The 13,982-nt window shown below is 53.3% G+C and overlaps 3 protein-coding genes across 3 annotated transcripts; 2 read left to right on the top strand and 1 right to left on the bottom strand.

The window, feature by feature from the left end:
- Nucleotides 1-6,068: 6,068 nt before the first annotated feature.
- SMAC4_09681 (uncharacterized protein) lies at nucleotides 6,069-6,478 on the top strand (the record flags this gene model as incomplete). Its single annotated transcript, XM_003343580.1, has 2 exons — nucleotides 6,069-6,257; nucleotides 6,314-6,478. The coding sequence occupies 2 exons, from the start codon at nucleotides 6,069-6,071 to the stop codon at nucleotides 6,476-6,478; spliced, it is 354 nt and encodes a 117-aa protein (XP_003343628.1).
- Nucleotides 6,479-7,715: 1,237 nt separating this feature from the next.
- On the top strand, nucleotides 7,716-9,257 carry SMAC4_09682 (uncharacterized protein; the record flags this gene model as incomplete). The annotated part of the gene is made up of 2 exons (XM_003343581.1): nucleotides 7,716-8,429; nucleotides 8,484-9,257. The coding sequence occupies 2 exons, from the start codon at nucleotides 7,716-7,718 to the stop codon at nucleotides 9,255-9,257; spliced, it is 1,488 nt and encodes a 495-aa protein (XP_003343629.1).
- A 2,739-nt stretch (nucleotides 9,258-11,996) lies between these two features.
- Nucleotides 11,997-13,265, bottom strand: SMAC4_13605 (uncharacterized protein; the record flags this gene model as incomplete). Its single annotated transcript, XM_066091500.1, has 1 exon — nucleotides 11,997-13,265. The coding sequence occupies one exon, from the start codon at nucleotides 13,263-13,265 to the stop codon at nucleotides 11,997-11,999; it is 1,269 nt and encodes a 422-aa protein (XP_065946723.1).
- Between the last annotated feature and the right edge of the window lie 717 nt (nucleotides 13,266-13,982).

The raw sequence follows: 13,982 nt of genomic DNA, 5'->3' as shown, positions 1-13,982 counted from the left end.
TCGCAGTTCCTACCGGGTGCGCCACGAGGATAGCGCCCGTTGCAGCCGGTACAATAGCCGTGTCCGGCTACAATAGTGTGACGAACCGTTACAAGCACAGGAGTATTATCGCTGGGATAGAACAATAGAGTAACGGAGTAGTAGCCAAAAGGTACTGGTAGGTTGTGATAGCTACCGCTTGCTGAAGAACCGGTAACAAGAGGCCGGGGAAGGCCTTCTTTTATACCGGTCTTCATGGACCCGATATACTGGACCCGTGGACCCGAACCTTCGTCTCGGGTCCTCCCTTCGGGTCCGATCTGATTGGTCGGCTAGTCTAATCTCCATGATTGGATCGTAACAAATAGCCTCATCCAGAGCGGCCTCCCGGGACTGGAGAGGCGGGTTTCCAAGTGAGCCCGGCACTTGCGGGACCTCTTCGTCTGGGCACGAGTAGGCTGGCCACAGCCCTGTTCGTCACAGATTATCAGCTGTGCGTTTTGACTAGCGGCCGGCGCAGGTGGCAGAGCAAGCGGCTCAGTGTTACGATCCAATAAGGGATCACTCATGTAAGCAGATAGATTAGACTAATCAGAGCCGCGCCGGCCGCCGGGCGTCCTAACCTACGGCGCCCCGGCTCACGGCACAGGTGGCCGAGTGGCCGGGGATAGCTTCACCGGGCTCAACGTGTCACACGGACATCGACACCCTGGTCCAGTTTCAGGCTAAGCGAGCCAACCCCAGAACTTCTGACGGCGCTAAACATCATCACAAAGCCATCACAGTCATCACAGGAGCAATCACGCCTAACCGAGCAGAAGCGGGGCGCCCGGGCAAATGCCGGCGCCAAGAGGAAGGAAAATGGATGAAGGCATTCAGAAAAGACCCACATGTATACAGATCGCTAGATAGAGGCCTTGGAGCCTCAAGCGACAAGGACCGGTACGTACTGGGTACGTACCGTTTCCCTTTGGCATAAGAAGGCCCTGAAGTCCAGTCTTCTCCTGGGGGTTGAGAGGATCAACAAGGCCTTCGGGACCAAAGTAGTTTATTAGCTGAATTGAACTACTGTTCCAAGCCCAGAACACTGCCCTTGTCACACAACGGCGCTCATTGAAGGACCAGTATATAAAGAAGGCCTCCCCAGGCCTTCTGATATTCGGGTTCTTCAGCAAGCAATAGCTATCATAATCTACCAGTACCTTTCGGCTACTACTCCGTTACTCTATTGTTCTATTTTAGCGATAATACTCCTGTGCTTGTAACGGTGCGTCACACCCAGTTCCGCACGACTCGTCAATCCTGGATTATACCGAAGCAGAAGCCATCCTCCCACACGGCCCTTGTTGCGACTTGCTTCGATCACTGATGCGATCTTCTTTGGACCGTAAACCACAGCTTCTCATCCCTCGGGCCTCATTTTTGCTGTCCATCGTGGCATGTCGTTTACGGGGGGGAAGGCGCCAAGAACGCTTCGCGCGCTGTCAGTATCCATGTCGCACTTTCCCTTTTTGTCAAGTTGGTCTTTTTTCATTGGCTGCGCTGCCAGAGACTTGGCAAGTCTTGGCAGGTGCGCAATTTCGCATTCACATGCAGGCACTCAGGATGCAGCAAATGCATTTTCGGGACCGAAGCAAGTCCGCTGTGGCATTTTTCGTTGGTGTTTTTGGAGTTTCCCGCTTTTCCCTCCAATTCAGTGAGGGTGGTTCCAATTGTTCCGATGTGACCTTTTATTCAACTCAGGCGCTGTTTCGAACATGGCTTCGGATGACACTGTTATGGAGCACATTTCCATCCGGCAGTGTTCGAAGGTTTCACGAGCAGCTCAGAAGACGTTGTATCTCGACTGACGTATGTCCATCTTTTCGTTTGACATTTTTGAACGCTCAGTCGCCAAATGCTAGCAGTGGTTCGTTATCCTTCGTTCAATCACTGACCTTGCCTGGTAGGCCATCGCTCTTCGACCGAATACCACGCAAACCTTTGGGGGTCAAAACCCACCTTATGTTCTCATCCCGAGACACATCACTCTGATGTGATACAAGATGAAGGAATCGACAAACATCTACGCCAGCTTTTTGAGATCTCAACACAGCAGAGGCCTCTTCACTGGAGCCTGATCAAGCCAAGCCTTGGTAACCCTGCACTGCAATAGGATAGCAGCTCCGAAGGATACCCGGTGGGGATGATGCCAGGTCCCTTGGCCGCACATTGATCGTTGAAAACACCAAATTTCGACGGCCGGCGCACAGAATTGCATCTCAGACTATTGTTCAGTCAGAATGAGTAACTCCTCGAGTTTCTATATAACTGTCACACGGACATTTGCCCACAGTTCTGGGTTAGATGTTCCGAGGCTTAACAGAACCTCAACACTTTACATTAGCCTTAACTGCCGATGGCGCTGAGCATCATCCTGAGGTTCCCGTTTCATCACGGGGCGAGAGGGTACCGTTAGGGGCATGATGAGGTACGTATTGAGGTGCGTGCCAAGCCTTGTTGCTTAATGCGTCGAGGTATCTATCTAGCGGTCTTCATATGGATCTTGCTGTCACACGGACATTGGCCACAGTCCAAGGGTTAAGGGTTGCAAGGCAGAGCCTCAACACCTGAAATGAGCCTCGAGATGCCCGGTGACCCCAGGGCTACGACACTCACCTCGGCCGGACTCTCGGTCACGGGCACTACTGACTCGAGCCCCTTCCGACACTACCAGGCTAGCGAGTCAACTAGGGAAGTGCTGAAACACTGTTGAAACATCATGAGACAATCCCCAGACGTAACACAGCCAAACCAAGCAAGAAGCACGGCGCCCAGACGAATGACAGCGCCAGAAGGAAGATGGAGAATGGATGAAGGCATTCAGATCAACATGTATGCAGACTGCTAGATAGAGGCCTTGAAGCCCCAGGCAACAAGGCTTGATACGTACCTCAAGTACGTACCGATTCCCTTTGGCATAAGAAGGCCTGAAAGCCCAGCCTTCTTCTGGAGGTTGGGAAGATCAACAAGGCCTTCGAGACCAAAGTAGTTTATCAGCGGAATTGAACTACTGTTCCAAGCCCAGAACACTGCCCTTGTCACACTTCCTGAGTGCTTTTCACCCATTCTCCTTCTTCCCTCTAGCATCGGCCTCTGCCCGGTCGTCATTGTGGCCCAGCAGTTACTGGAGCTGCACGTACGCATGCACGGGCTGACCTGTCTTTCATGCACATTGTATAACAATGCATATCTCATCATGCCCCTAACGGTGCCCTCTCGCCCCGTGATGAAACGGGAACCTCAGGATGATGCTCAGCGCCATCGGCAGTTAAGGCTAATGCAAAGTGTTGGGGTTCTGTTAAGCCTCGGAACATCTAACCCAGAACTGTGGGCAAATGCCCGTGTAACAATGTCCGTGTGACATCTCGTCCCTTTCCGTCTGCGTTACCACAATCTTTTCCCGACGGACCTCTTGTGAACCTACAACGACGATGATAGCGGACAAGCCAACCTCTCCGCGCTGCTCACCCGACGGTTCCCAGGATGCCATCCTCATTGACTGTCACACTCACACGGACATTGCCCACACTCCTGGGTTTGAAGTTCAATAGAGCCTCAATGCTTGACATCAACCCAACCTCGCCATACAATACCAGCCTTGCCTCGGCCAGTGTCACACAGACATTCGCCGGTGACATTCATCAGTCAAACTGCCGACCGGAATTACCGACAGAATGCCACACGGACATTCGCCGGCGACTTTCATCAATTAAACCAGCGACCGGAATTACCGACGGGCAACTGGACGAAGGCTGGCATTCAGAAGATCTACTTGTAGGCAGATGAACTAGATAGACTCGCGCCGATGCCTGGCGCACAGGGCTCGGTACGTACCAACCTTCTTTGGTATAAGAAGGCCTTAAGGCCCGACTTTCTCATGGAGGTTGAAAGGATCAACAAGGCCTTCGAGACCAAAGTAGTTTATTAGCTGAATTGAACTACTGTTCCGAGCCCAGAACACTGCCCTTGTCACACTGACCAACACAATTGATGTCCATCAATTCCCTTTCAAAGCCCAAAGGCCACTCGCACGAAGCTCTGTTCGTCGAGGGCTGGCCGTCTGCCATACTGCTTTCCGAAAGTTACGCGGGTGAAGTACTAATGTGGGAATACTTCGCTCTGGAAACCTGTCCGTGTCCTTGACTTGCCTTCCTGGGCCAGTAGGGACACATGAGGCCTGACTTACCAAGCTTATATCACTTTCTGCTGTTTTGGAACCTGTTCGTGGTGACGTGTCCGGCACCTGGTTGGTTATGATTGCAAGTATACCTCTCTGACGACCAGTAACGGGAGGCAAAACATGTGAATCTTGATCCCATATGACACACAGGTCGCAGTCATCCTGGTCAACGCAGATTGACAGCTTTTCCTCAAGCAGTAGAGCAATTACAATGGACATAGTGTAGCGAGCTAGAGCAGAGAAGCCCGAAATAGTCAGCGAATGACACCGCCGTTGATAATGAAACGAATGAAGCTTGTGACGCAAGACGATCAGCAATTCCCATAAACACTTTGGTCGACCAGGCCGTTGAAAGCAGACAGCGCTTCTGCGTTGAGACAAAAACCCGACATGTAATCCCTGAGACTCGAAGTAGGCTGTTGGTGTGACAAGGGCAGTGTTCTGGGCTTGGAACAGTAGTTCAATTCCGCTGATAAACTACTTTGGTCTCGAAGGCCTTGTTGAACCTTTCAACCTCTAGGGGAAGGCTGGGCTTCAAGGCCTTCTTATGCCAAAGGGAAACGGTACCTATCTAGTACGTACGGGTCCTTGTCACCTGAGGCTCCAAGGTATCTAGAAATCTGCATACATGTAGGTCTTCCTCGTATGACACTAGAAGTGTGGCATATGTCCGTATGACACCAGGAGTGTAGCATATGTCCGTGTGATACCAGGAGTGTGGCATATGTCCGTGTGACAGTTGGCGCTTTCGACAGATGTATTCTCTGCCAGCTCGGCTTTCTTCCCTAGTCGCGTTGCCAGCCCTAACTGCCATCCTCGCAATGTCGACCACTTGGGAGCTACATGTCTTGATGGCGTTCTCAAGGAAAGAATCGTTGAAACAGACTGCCTTTTAACTTGCCCATCTGTTATGGTACAAGTATCTGGCGGCCAGCAGCCTTCCGCATCAACGGGTGCTCGCTTGTGATGTTCGAATTCGCTGCTTGTCCCGAGGTCAGCGTCCACTGTCGTTGCCTTTTGCTTACGTTTCGTATGAACTTTTCATATCCCATCTCTTGCGTTCCCCTTCGTCGCCTACAATGAGGGGGTCTCCTGACATTTCTCGTTCAAACCAATCGATAGCGGCTGGATAAAGCCCCTATACGCCTCACGATCTCCACAACCATGGTGTGGTATGGTCAGTAGACGCCCCGGGGTCGAGTGAATTTAGGTATACGTACAATCATGAAGCATCAAGTCGACGTGTCGACAATTATCTGACGGGCCTTGTTCAAGATCAGACAATAACTGACCGAATTGGCGCCGTTGACGACGAAGCTACAGGGCAATAGCTAGGTAGGGTTTATTCCGAGGACAATCTCGTTGTTTGGGAGTCTGGGGTACGTTCCGCAAGTGCTGCGGCCTTGGCATTGCTTCCCAGTCCCCACAATTTTCCCTAGTGTTTTTGAGCAGGTCCTACGGGTACGGTAATCCTTAACTTTCATCGTTTTCAGGCAGCACATAGACACCCGCGTTTTCTGCGGCTTCCTCCCCAAAATTCAAAACCGCTCATCACGCAGAGATCCATCCCTCCTTCCAGATCTTTACTGCGTACTGCATCCTCCCTTCCCTTTCCCGCACACCTCTCCGGTCTCAAGCAAATCATCACACCTTCTTCGCATCACATCATATCCCGAAAAGAAGAATTCCAACCCCGCACGATTACAAAAGAGTGATCTTTTTCGTGCCGAGTGGTTTGGCTTCAAGAAGGGTCAGAAAACTAGCGCGACTACCATCGTCCCTTCTGCGCACCGCATCATCACGAGCAGCAGATCGCATTACCCAGAGCGCGCCAGCTGCGTAGCTAAATCTTGTACCGCACTCGAAAATGGAGGACGCAAGGCGGAGAAGTGCCATCGACGCACTCACCAACGAGGACTGTTCCCGCATCGACGCCGCCACCCATCGATACCAGTTTGATAAAACTGATCTGGGTCTTGCAACGGCTAACCAGAAGCTTGTGATGTTTTTCGTCGGCCAGCAGAATATCGGCCATCAGCAGGTCAACCCTCAGCAGGTAACGCTCAGCATCGCAGCCATCCGTATATCACCCCTCAGGCGACCAACCCTCAGCATCACAGCCATCAGTATATCATCCCTCAGCCTATCAGCCATCAGCAAGGTAACCCTCAACAGGGCAACCCTCAACAGGGCAACCCTCAACAGGGCAACCCTCAACAGGGCAACCGTCAGCAGACTACTGGACCCGAGGATTGTGAGAAAGGCTCCAACGAGTGAAACGGACTACTTCATACTAAACAAGGTATCTGTGTCATGTGGAAAATATGGAGAGGACGCTGAGGACAGTAAGCTACGAAGAAGTCGAAACCAAAGTGGCCAGGGAGAGGAACGTAGTGGAAAGGGTGGAAGTTATCCATGTTTCCCTTGGCACTGCCGACTCCTCATCGCCGTACGTCCTAACGTTCTTGGTGTTAGTACCACCTCTCTATCCATCGCGGAGGGTCGGTTTCAGGGCTCTTGCGCAAGGGAACAAGTGTTTAGCCACCTCTAGCGGGGTATCTTTGGGCACGGTTTGCTACCTCTGAGCTTATAGTTTCTCTTTTTGCTACTGCCCGAACCTCATTTTCTCCCACTCCGATCCTTCTAGTCGAAAGATCCTTATCTTCTTCTTCCATAGTAAGGTACCTTCAAATGGTCTTCATGTTTATCTTCTCATTCTCATTCGTTTCGTCCTACTTCTCAACGGACACGGGGATATCCAAGTGTCAAAGTGATTTTTGTGCCCGTCTGGCGAAAACAGTTGAGAGTCTAGGACTTCAGGCTTTCCGTCGTTCAGGTTCTTCAGATGGAGGCCATGCTCTGGTCTTGGCGTCAAAGTTCACGATCTCATCCGAGAGGCCTAGCGACAGCGAATAAAGTTCGTGACAGAGAAAAAAGAAAAGAAAGACATCACGCGAATTAGGTACGGAACGTCTAAACTAACATCTTGTCCAGTATATACGCCCCAAATCTCACTACCAGCTCGACAAAGAAACACTCTGACAATTCTGAAACTCCTCGATGCTGATCAACCGCACCTTTCAGTGTTTAGGTGCAAATGGTGTCGCCAAGCTTCCAACCTGGGATGGATGGAGGTGACAAACGGGTCCAGTCCCCGCTCCCCAATCGGCTCAATTTGGATTCAGTTGTGGCAGGAGCGACCCTGAATGACATTTCGTCCATTTCAATTGCTGTCCAAATTCGAAGCCGAGAGGGAAGGTGCGCTGCGAATTTTAATTGGTTGCCGCCTTTTGCGCGTCGCCATTCTATGATCCTGCCCACATCACTCTTTCCGTTGTACAAATTCCTCACCTTTGCGATCTCCAGCACTTGTGCAATCAACAATCACCCGACAGCCAAAGGTGAGCTGTCTTGCAACAAGCGCAACAACGCGATTGATCGCGGACAAAGGTAGGCATATTTTGCGAAGCCTAAACAAACCAAAGCAGGAAAATGGCAATCCGTGCTATTCATCATGGAGGAAGACGACTCGTTTGACTTCGACGCATTTTTGCGTGAGCACGCCAACTTTGACTTGCCTCCCATCCCCGCCTACGGCAAGGACGACTATGATGAGGACGCCGAAGACCACAACGACGATCCCGAGACAGAGGATGGCTTCATGTTCGAAGAGTCCTTGGCCACCGAGACAGGAAGTTTAGCCACCGCAACCAACAATACGGCCGACAACACGGCCGACGACGTGATCTATAGTATCTACCAGCCCAAAAACGCTGCCCAAAAGGCGGACGATACATCTTACAAGCCGAACGATGCGCCTCACGAGTCCAACAAGTCTACTTACAGACCGAACAATGCGGCCTACAATCGAAACATTTCAACCTACCAGCAAACCAACGCGGCCTACAATCCAAACTTTACAACTTACCCGGCGCCTGAAACGACCAACTATCCTAGCGACAAAACCCACCAGCCGAGCCATCCATCGTACAATCCAAAGACTACTACCTACCACCAGACCAACGGAGCCTACGATCCGAATACTACTACTTATCCGGCACCTCACGCGACCTACAACCCTAGCGACAAAGGCCACAAGCAGAGCAATACATCATACGAGCCGAGCGACACGGCCGAAAAGGCGAGCATTACTACCAACGAGCCAGCCAACGCGACCGGGGTGAAGAACACCAATCAAGCTACCCACCCTTTGTCGGAGATTTCCACCGTAAGTAATCTGATCTGAGTTGTAGCCATCGCAATCAACCTGCAAGCGCTCCAGGTCAGTCTGACTAACAAGAAGAAGGCCGAACAGGAACCTACCCAACCCGATGGCACCAGCAACATCATCCAAGTTGCTCATTCTACCAATTACCACGACTACCGAGCCGAGCTTAACCATGGTATTGCTATCACTGTCGCTCAAGCCCATCAGGGTATCGTCCCGAAGGCCGCTTTGCCCGGCGACTATGCTCCTGTTCCCCCTACAATCCATGCCGATGCGCACATTGTCCGTCCGGCCACTTTACTGACCGGCCATTCCAACATGAGCCACGCCCAGTTGAACATCCTCACTTCTGTTCAAGGCCACCAGGACCGGACATCTGCCGCTATTCCAGCCGCTAAGTTGAATGCCCCCGCTTCTAAGGCGCCGCTCCTGGAGCCCCTCGATCACGGTGTCCTGTGCCAACGTTGCAACCAGAAATCAATCTGGCAGCCTGGTACGGCTTTCTGCTTTGGATGCATGAGTGCCCCGCCCAGCGAGAGACTTCAGCAAGAGATCATCGCTCGCCAAATGCGTGGCATCTGGTCCTGCACTCAGTGCTTCCACGAGGCCGACAATGGTGCTGGAAAGCACTGCCACAGTTGCCACCAGCGCCAGGTCGAGAAAAACAACCGCGCCAGACTCAGGAGGGAGGCGGGCGTGACTTGGGTGCCTCGTTACGTCCAGAATGGTGGCGTCCAGAAGCCCAAGTCTAACAGACCCAAACGGTCATCCAAAGCGAGCCGCGACGCAAAGACCGAGGCCATTAAGAAGGGATTGAACAGGAAGTAAGCTGTCGGCACATTTCCAGTCATCAAAGCCAGCCTGGCACAGCGATGGAAGATGGGAGAGGGGAGCCAATTCGACAGCAGGTGTTCCAATAGGACGGGTTGATCTCTCAGGAACAACAAAATGCCAGGAAGACTTTCATGGTCGGCCTTGCGATGAGGCGGAAGAAAGTCGAAGTTGTGCACCGCAGTTGCACAGCATCGCATAAAAACGGGACAGAGAGAAAGGATAACTTACCAGACAGTTCTCAATGCAGCTATTACGGAACGGGTTGCGATTCTCCTCTGGGCCGAGCTGGTCGCAAGCTTCTCTATGTATGGCGACACCGAGCGGCGACACCAATATGCGATAGCAAACGCAATGGGAGAGATAAAGGACATGAAGCTTGCGCATGATGACAATGCACGGGGCTACCCGGGCATCGTCCTTGCAGTAATCTTGACCGGGGTGCAGTCTTTTAGGAGACTGATTGTCTTTGCATCAAGCATATTGCGACAAAGTCTCATGGATGGCAGAGTTGCTATTCTGTTTTCGCTGCATCACTCACAGCCATATGTTCTCATCCCTGGTCGACCACCATTATTTTCTAGTTTATTTCCTTTCGTAGCATTATCAATTCCCTTATTCCTTCCATTATCTGTACTGCGCACGCGGAGGACCCTGACGCCGAAGTAAGATGTGACGAACCGTTACAAGCACAGGAGTATTATCGCTGGGATAGAACAATAGAGTAACAGTGTAGTAGCCAAAAGGTACTGGTAGATTGTGATAGCTATTGCTTGCTGAAGAACCGGTAACAAGAGGCCGGGGAAGGCCTTCTTTTATACCGGTCTTCATGGACCCGATATACTGGACCCGTGGACCCGAGCCTTCGTCTCGGGTCCCCGGGACTTCGGGTCCGATCTGATTGGTCGGCTAGTCTAGTCTCCATGATTGGATCGTAACATAAGACCAGAGGGCGAGTGCGTAGGCTTTGGCTACGTAATCTTCCAAGGACAGACAGAACTCGGCCGCGGATGCGGTCAGTTAGAACAAGCGGAAGTTTTTGATGCGGAGGCCGAAGGCGCGCGGCATGGTCTCAAGGCCGCTGTGGCGCTCTTCCCGGAGGCACAGGCCCGACCACGCATTACGATATGCCTTGATAACACGTCCGTCATTAGAGGACTCCGAGGAACCCCAGCTGCGTCGTCACAAGCGGCTTTCCTCGATTTCCGCGCCATCCGAAAGGGCTATGGCCCCAGTCTGGTGGACGTCCGCTGGGTTCCTGGCCACAAGGGCATCACGGGCAACGAGATTGCTGACGAGCTCGCTAAGGCGGGCGCTGAAGGAGGAGAGGTAGTCAATGAAGGCTTGGCTACCCTTGCGCACTCAAGGCGACTTGCTAAGAGGGAGGCGCGTACGGATTTCAAGGCATGGTGGGCCGCGAACAAGCCAGAGTCATATGCAGACTACCGGTTCGGGGTCTCTATCAAGCCTAACGACGAACTAAAAGAGCTGGACAGACGCTCTTTACACCACCTCCTCGCGGCCAGGTCTGGCCACGGGGATTTCAAGGACTACCACGAGCGCTTCGAGCACGAGGACGCCCTGCTGACATGTTTCTGTGGAAGCTGGAAGAATCCCTTCCATCCCTTTTTCTGCAGGAAGGCATATGCAGTTTCCCCCGTCACGGGGGAAGCGGCTACGCGGCACAATCTCTCCCTTGCTATTGGAATTTACTGACAGCGCTTCATCGCTAGGATCCAGACCTCGCACTTCTTTTCATGGACTTGCACGAGAAAGGCCTGGCAACAGCACGCTGACGGCGGTGGCGCTGTTGACAACCTTACAGGGTTTTTACGGAGTAGAGGGGTGGGGCCACGATATTGACAGGGTTACGGTGGACACCAACGCACTAGCCACATGTTATGCAGTCACGTGCGATCCCACGTGCGAGCGCACGGACTGGCCTGCCGGGCTCTCGCCTATATAGCCAGTCCTCCACGCACACTTCTTTTTCTCTCCTTTGTACAACAACGCATATTTTACCCTACCCCCAACGGTGCCCTCTCGCCCGTGATACATGGCCACCCTGCAGAAAAAATCTGCCTCACCTCCCTCGCCTACCCCGGACCCTACTGCCCCAGCAAGCAAGGAGGTTCCTACTTCCTCTACCAAAAAGGGAAAAGGGCCCATTTCCTTCGCCGAAGCTGCCGCCCGCGATACAGATTCCACCTCCACCTCCCGCTCCGCTTTCAACTCCCAATCCAGCCTCACCCGTAAGGCTGCCGTACCCCAGAGTGACGGCCGCGTCTTTCTCCGACTCGATAGGGACTCCCCTTTCGCCAACACAGATGCCTTTGCTATTTGCAAAGAAGTGCAAACGTTCCTCCGCCTCGCCCCCACCGACATCCCTGGCTGCCATAAGGTCCCTACTGGTTTTGCCGCCCAAGGATGACGCTGCCCGCCAGACCCTCATGGCCCACAACGATGAGATTAGTTCTCTTTTTGGCTGCGTCCAAGTCGAAGTGCCCAAGAAATGGGTCACCTATGCCGTCCAGAATGTGCCTATGACGATGCGATTCGGTATGGTCCCTGTAGACACAACCACCGCTATCAAGGACGAGGTTCTCGTCCAAACCGGCCAAGAGCCTGTCGCCCTCCGTCCCTCCCAGTCCTACCACCCTGGCGAGGCCTATGCAACCTGGCTTATCTCCTTTGATAGGCCTGCTTCTCCCTTCCGCCTCTTTGACGTTAGCAACGTCAGCCGCCTTGTCCAGAAACGGCGCCCACTGGACCAATGCACCGAATGCTTTGGGTGGCATGGCCGTAGAGGGTGCGCTCGTGCTGCTCAATGCTCACCGTGGGCAGTATTGTCCACATTGAGTATTGTCCACATTGTGGGCATTTTGCAGCGCGAGCGCACCCTCTACGGCCATGCCACCCAAAGCATTCGGTGCATTGGTCCAGTGGGCGCCGTTTCTGGACGAGGCGGCTGACGTTGCTAACGTCGAAAAGGCGGAAGGGAGAGACAGGCCTATCAAAGGAGATAAGCCAGGTTGCATAGGCCTCGCCAGGGTGGTAGGACTGGGAGGGACGGAGGGCGACAGGCTCTTGGCCGGTTTGGACGAGAACCTCGTCCTTAATGGCGGTGGTTGTGTCTACAGGGACCATACCGAATCGCATCGTCATAGGCACATTCTGGACGGCATAGGTGACCCATTTCTTGGGCACTTCGACTTGGACGCAACCAAAACGGGCACTAATCTCGTCCTTATGGGCCATGAGGGTCTGTCGGACAGCGTCATCCTTGGGCACGAGGGCAAAACCAGTAGGGACCTTGTGGCAGCCAGGGATGTCGGCGGGGGCGAGGCGGAGGGATGTTTGCACTTCTTTGCAAATAGCAAAGGCATCTGTGTTGACGTAAGGGGAGTCCCTATCAAGTCGAAGAAAGACGCGGCCGTCACTTTGGGGTACGGCAGCCTTACGGGTGAAGTTGGATTGGGAGTTCAAAGCGGAGCGGGAGGCGGAGGTGAAATCTGTGCCGCGGGCGGCAGCTTCTGCGTAGGAGATGGGTCCCTTTCCCTTGCTGGCAGAGGAAGTGGAGGCCTTTTTGGCGGCTGGGGCAGACGTAACCGGGGTGGGCGAGGGAGGTGAGGCAGAGTTTTTCTGTAGAGCGGCGGTGATGGTCCGTGCGAGGTGGTCAGCTTCACGTGCGTGAGCGGGCGAGACGGCGGAGAAGCGGGCGAGTTCGGTGTCAAGAAAGGCGGCGAAGGAGCGATAGACCTCCGCTTTGGCGAGAGCTTCAGAGATGAGGGTCTCAGCGAAAGACGTGATGGGGCCGGAAGCAGCAGAGGTGGCGGTGGTGGCGTGGGCAGGACGGGCTTCCTCGTCAGCAGTTCGGGCTCTCTTGGCCGACTGCGCCGTCGTGGAGGGCGGGGGTAGGACGAAAACAGAGTCCGGCAGAGGTGTAACCGGTATTATAGCCGGCGGCGGTGGTTGGGGGGGCCCAGAGGGCGAAGGCGTAGACATTTTGATGTTGTGAATGTTTGGATATCGACCGTGAAAACGGCGATTTAGGTGGTGTTAGTGGTTTTGCGGGCAACCAAGAGTTAGCACTAACACTTGGCGCCAAGGGTTTTTGTTGTAGGAGGAAGATGAGGAGGAGACTGGTTGTTCGCTTGATCGTGATACCACGCTGTCCAGTATCCCTCGAGACCTTCCTTGGCATCTCAAAGCCACGCAAGCTGATCGCCCGTATTCCAGCGAGTCTCAAGCCAACGCAGACTACGCCCTGGATGTAAAATGACTGCTGCTGCAAAGAGGGGAGACTCTCCAAGCTTTGTGTAGTACTCGTCGAGCTTCTGCCACGCGTTTGTGATAGAGAGACAAAGGTAGCCTCGCGAGTCGCTAGAGAGAACGTTCAGGCGCGCCGCTACGCTTGGAGGGCCGAGGGAGAATTATTCTTGAACGTGGAGAGGCAAGGCCTGCGTATTCAACTCGGGAGATCGTACACGAGTGGACTGATTTCCTCGTATGCGTCCATTGCGTAGAGCTCGACAAGGTAGATGAACCTGGCTCTGGCTAATAGCATCGTCTCCTGGCTCATCGAAGAAGAGCTTCCAGTCCTCTAGCTTTTCCAGGAGAAACTCCATCCCAGAAAGGACCTCCCAGAGATAGCCGAAAGAGCCCTTCTCGCCTCAGCCTTGGCATCTCATGGTTTGAAAGTAAAGAGGCTCGATTACCGCC

This window comes from Sordaria macrospora, chromosome 4 (genome assembly GCF_033870435.1).
Source record: "Sordaria macrospora chromosome 4, complete sequence".
Taxonomy (NCBI): domain Eukaryota; kingdom Fungi; phylum Ascomycota; class Sordariomycetes; order Sordariales; family Sordariaceae; genus Sordaria; species Sordaria macrospora.
The sequence above is the reverse complement of the archived record's forward strand: the minus strand, read 5'-3'. Positions and strand labels throughout refer to the sequence as shown.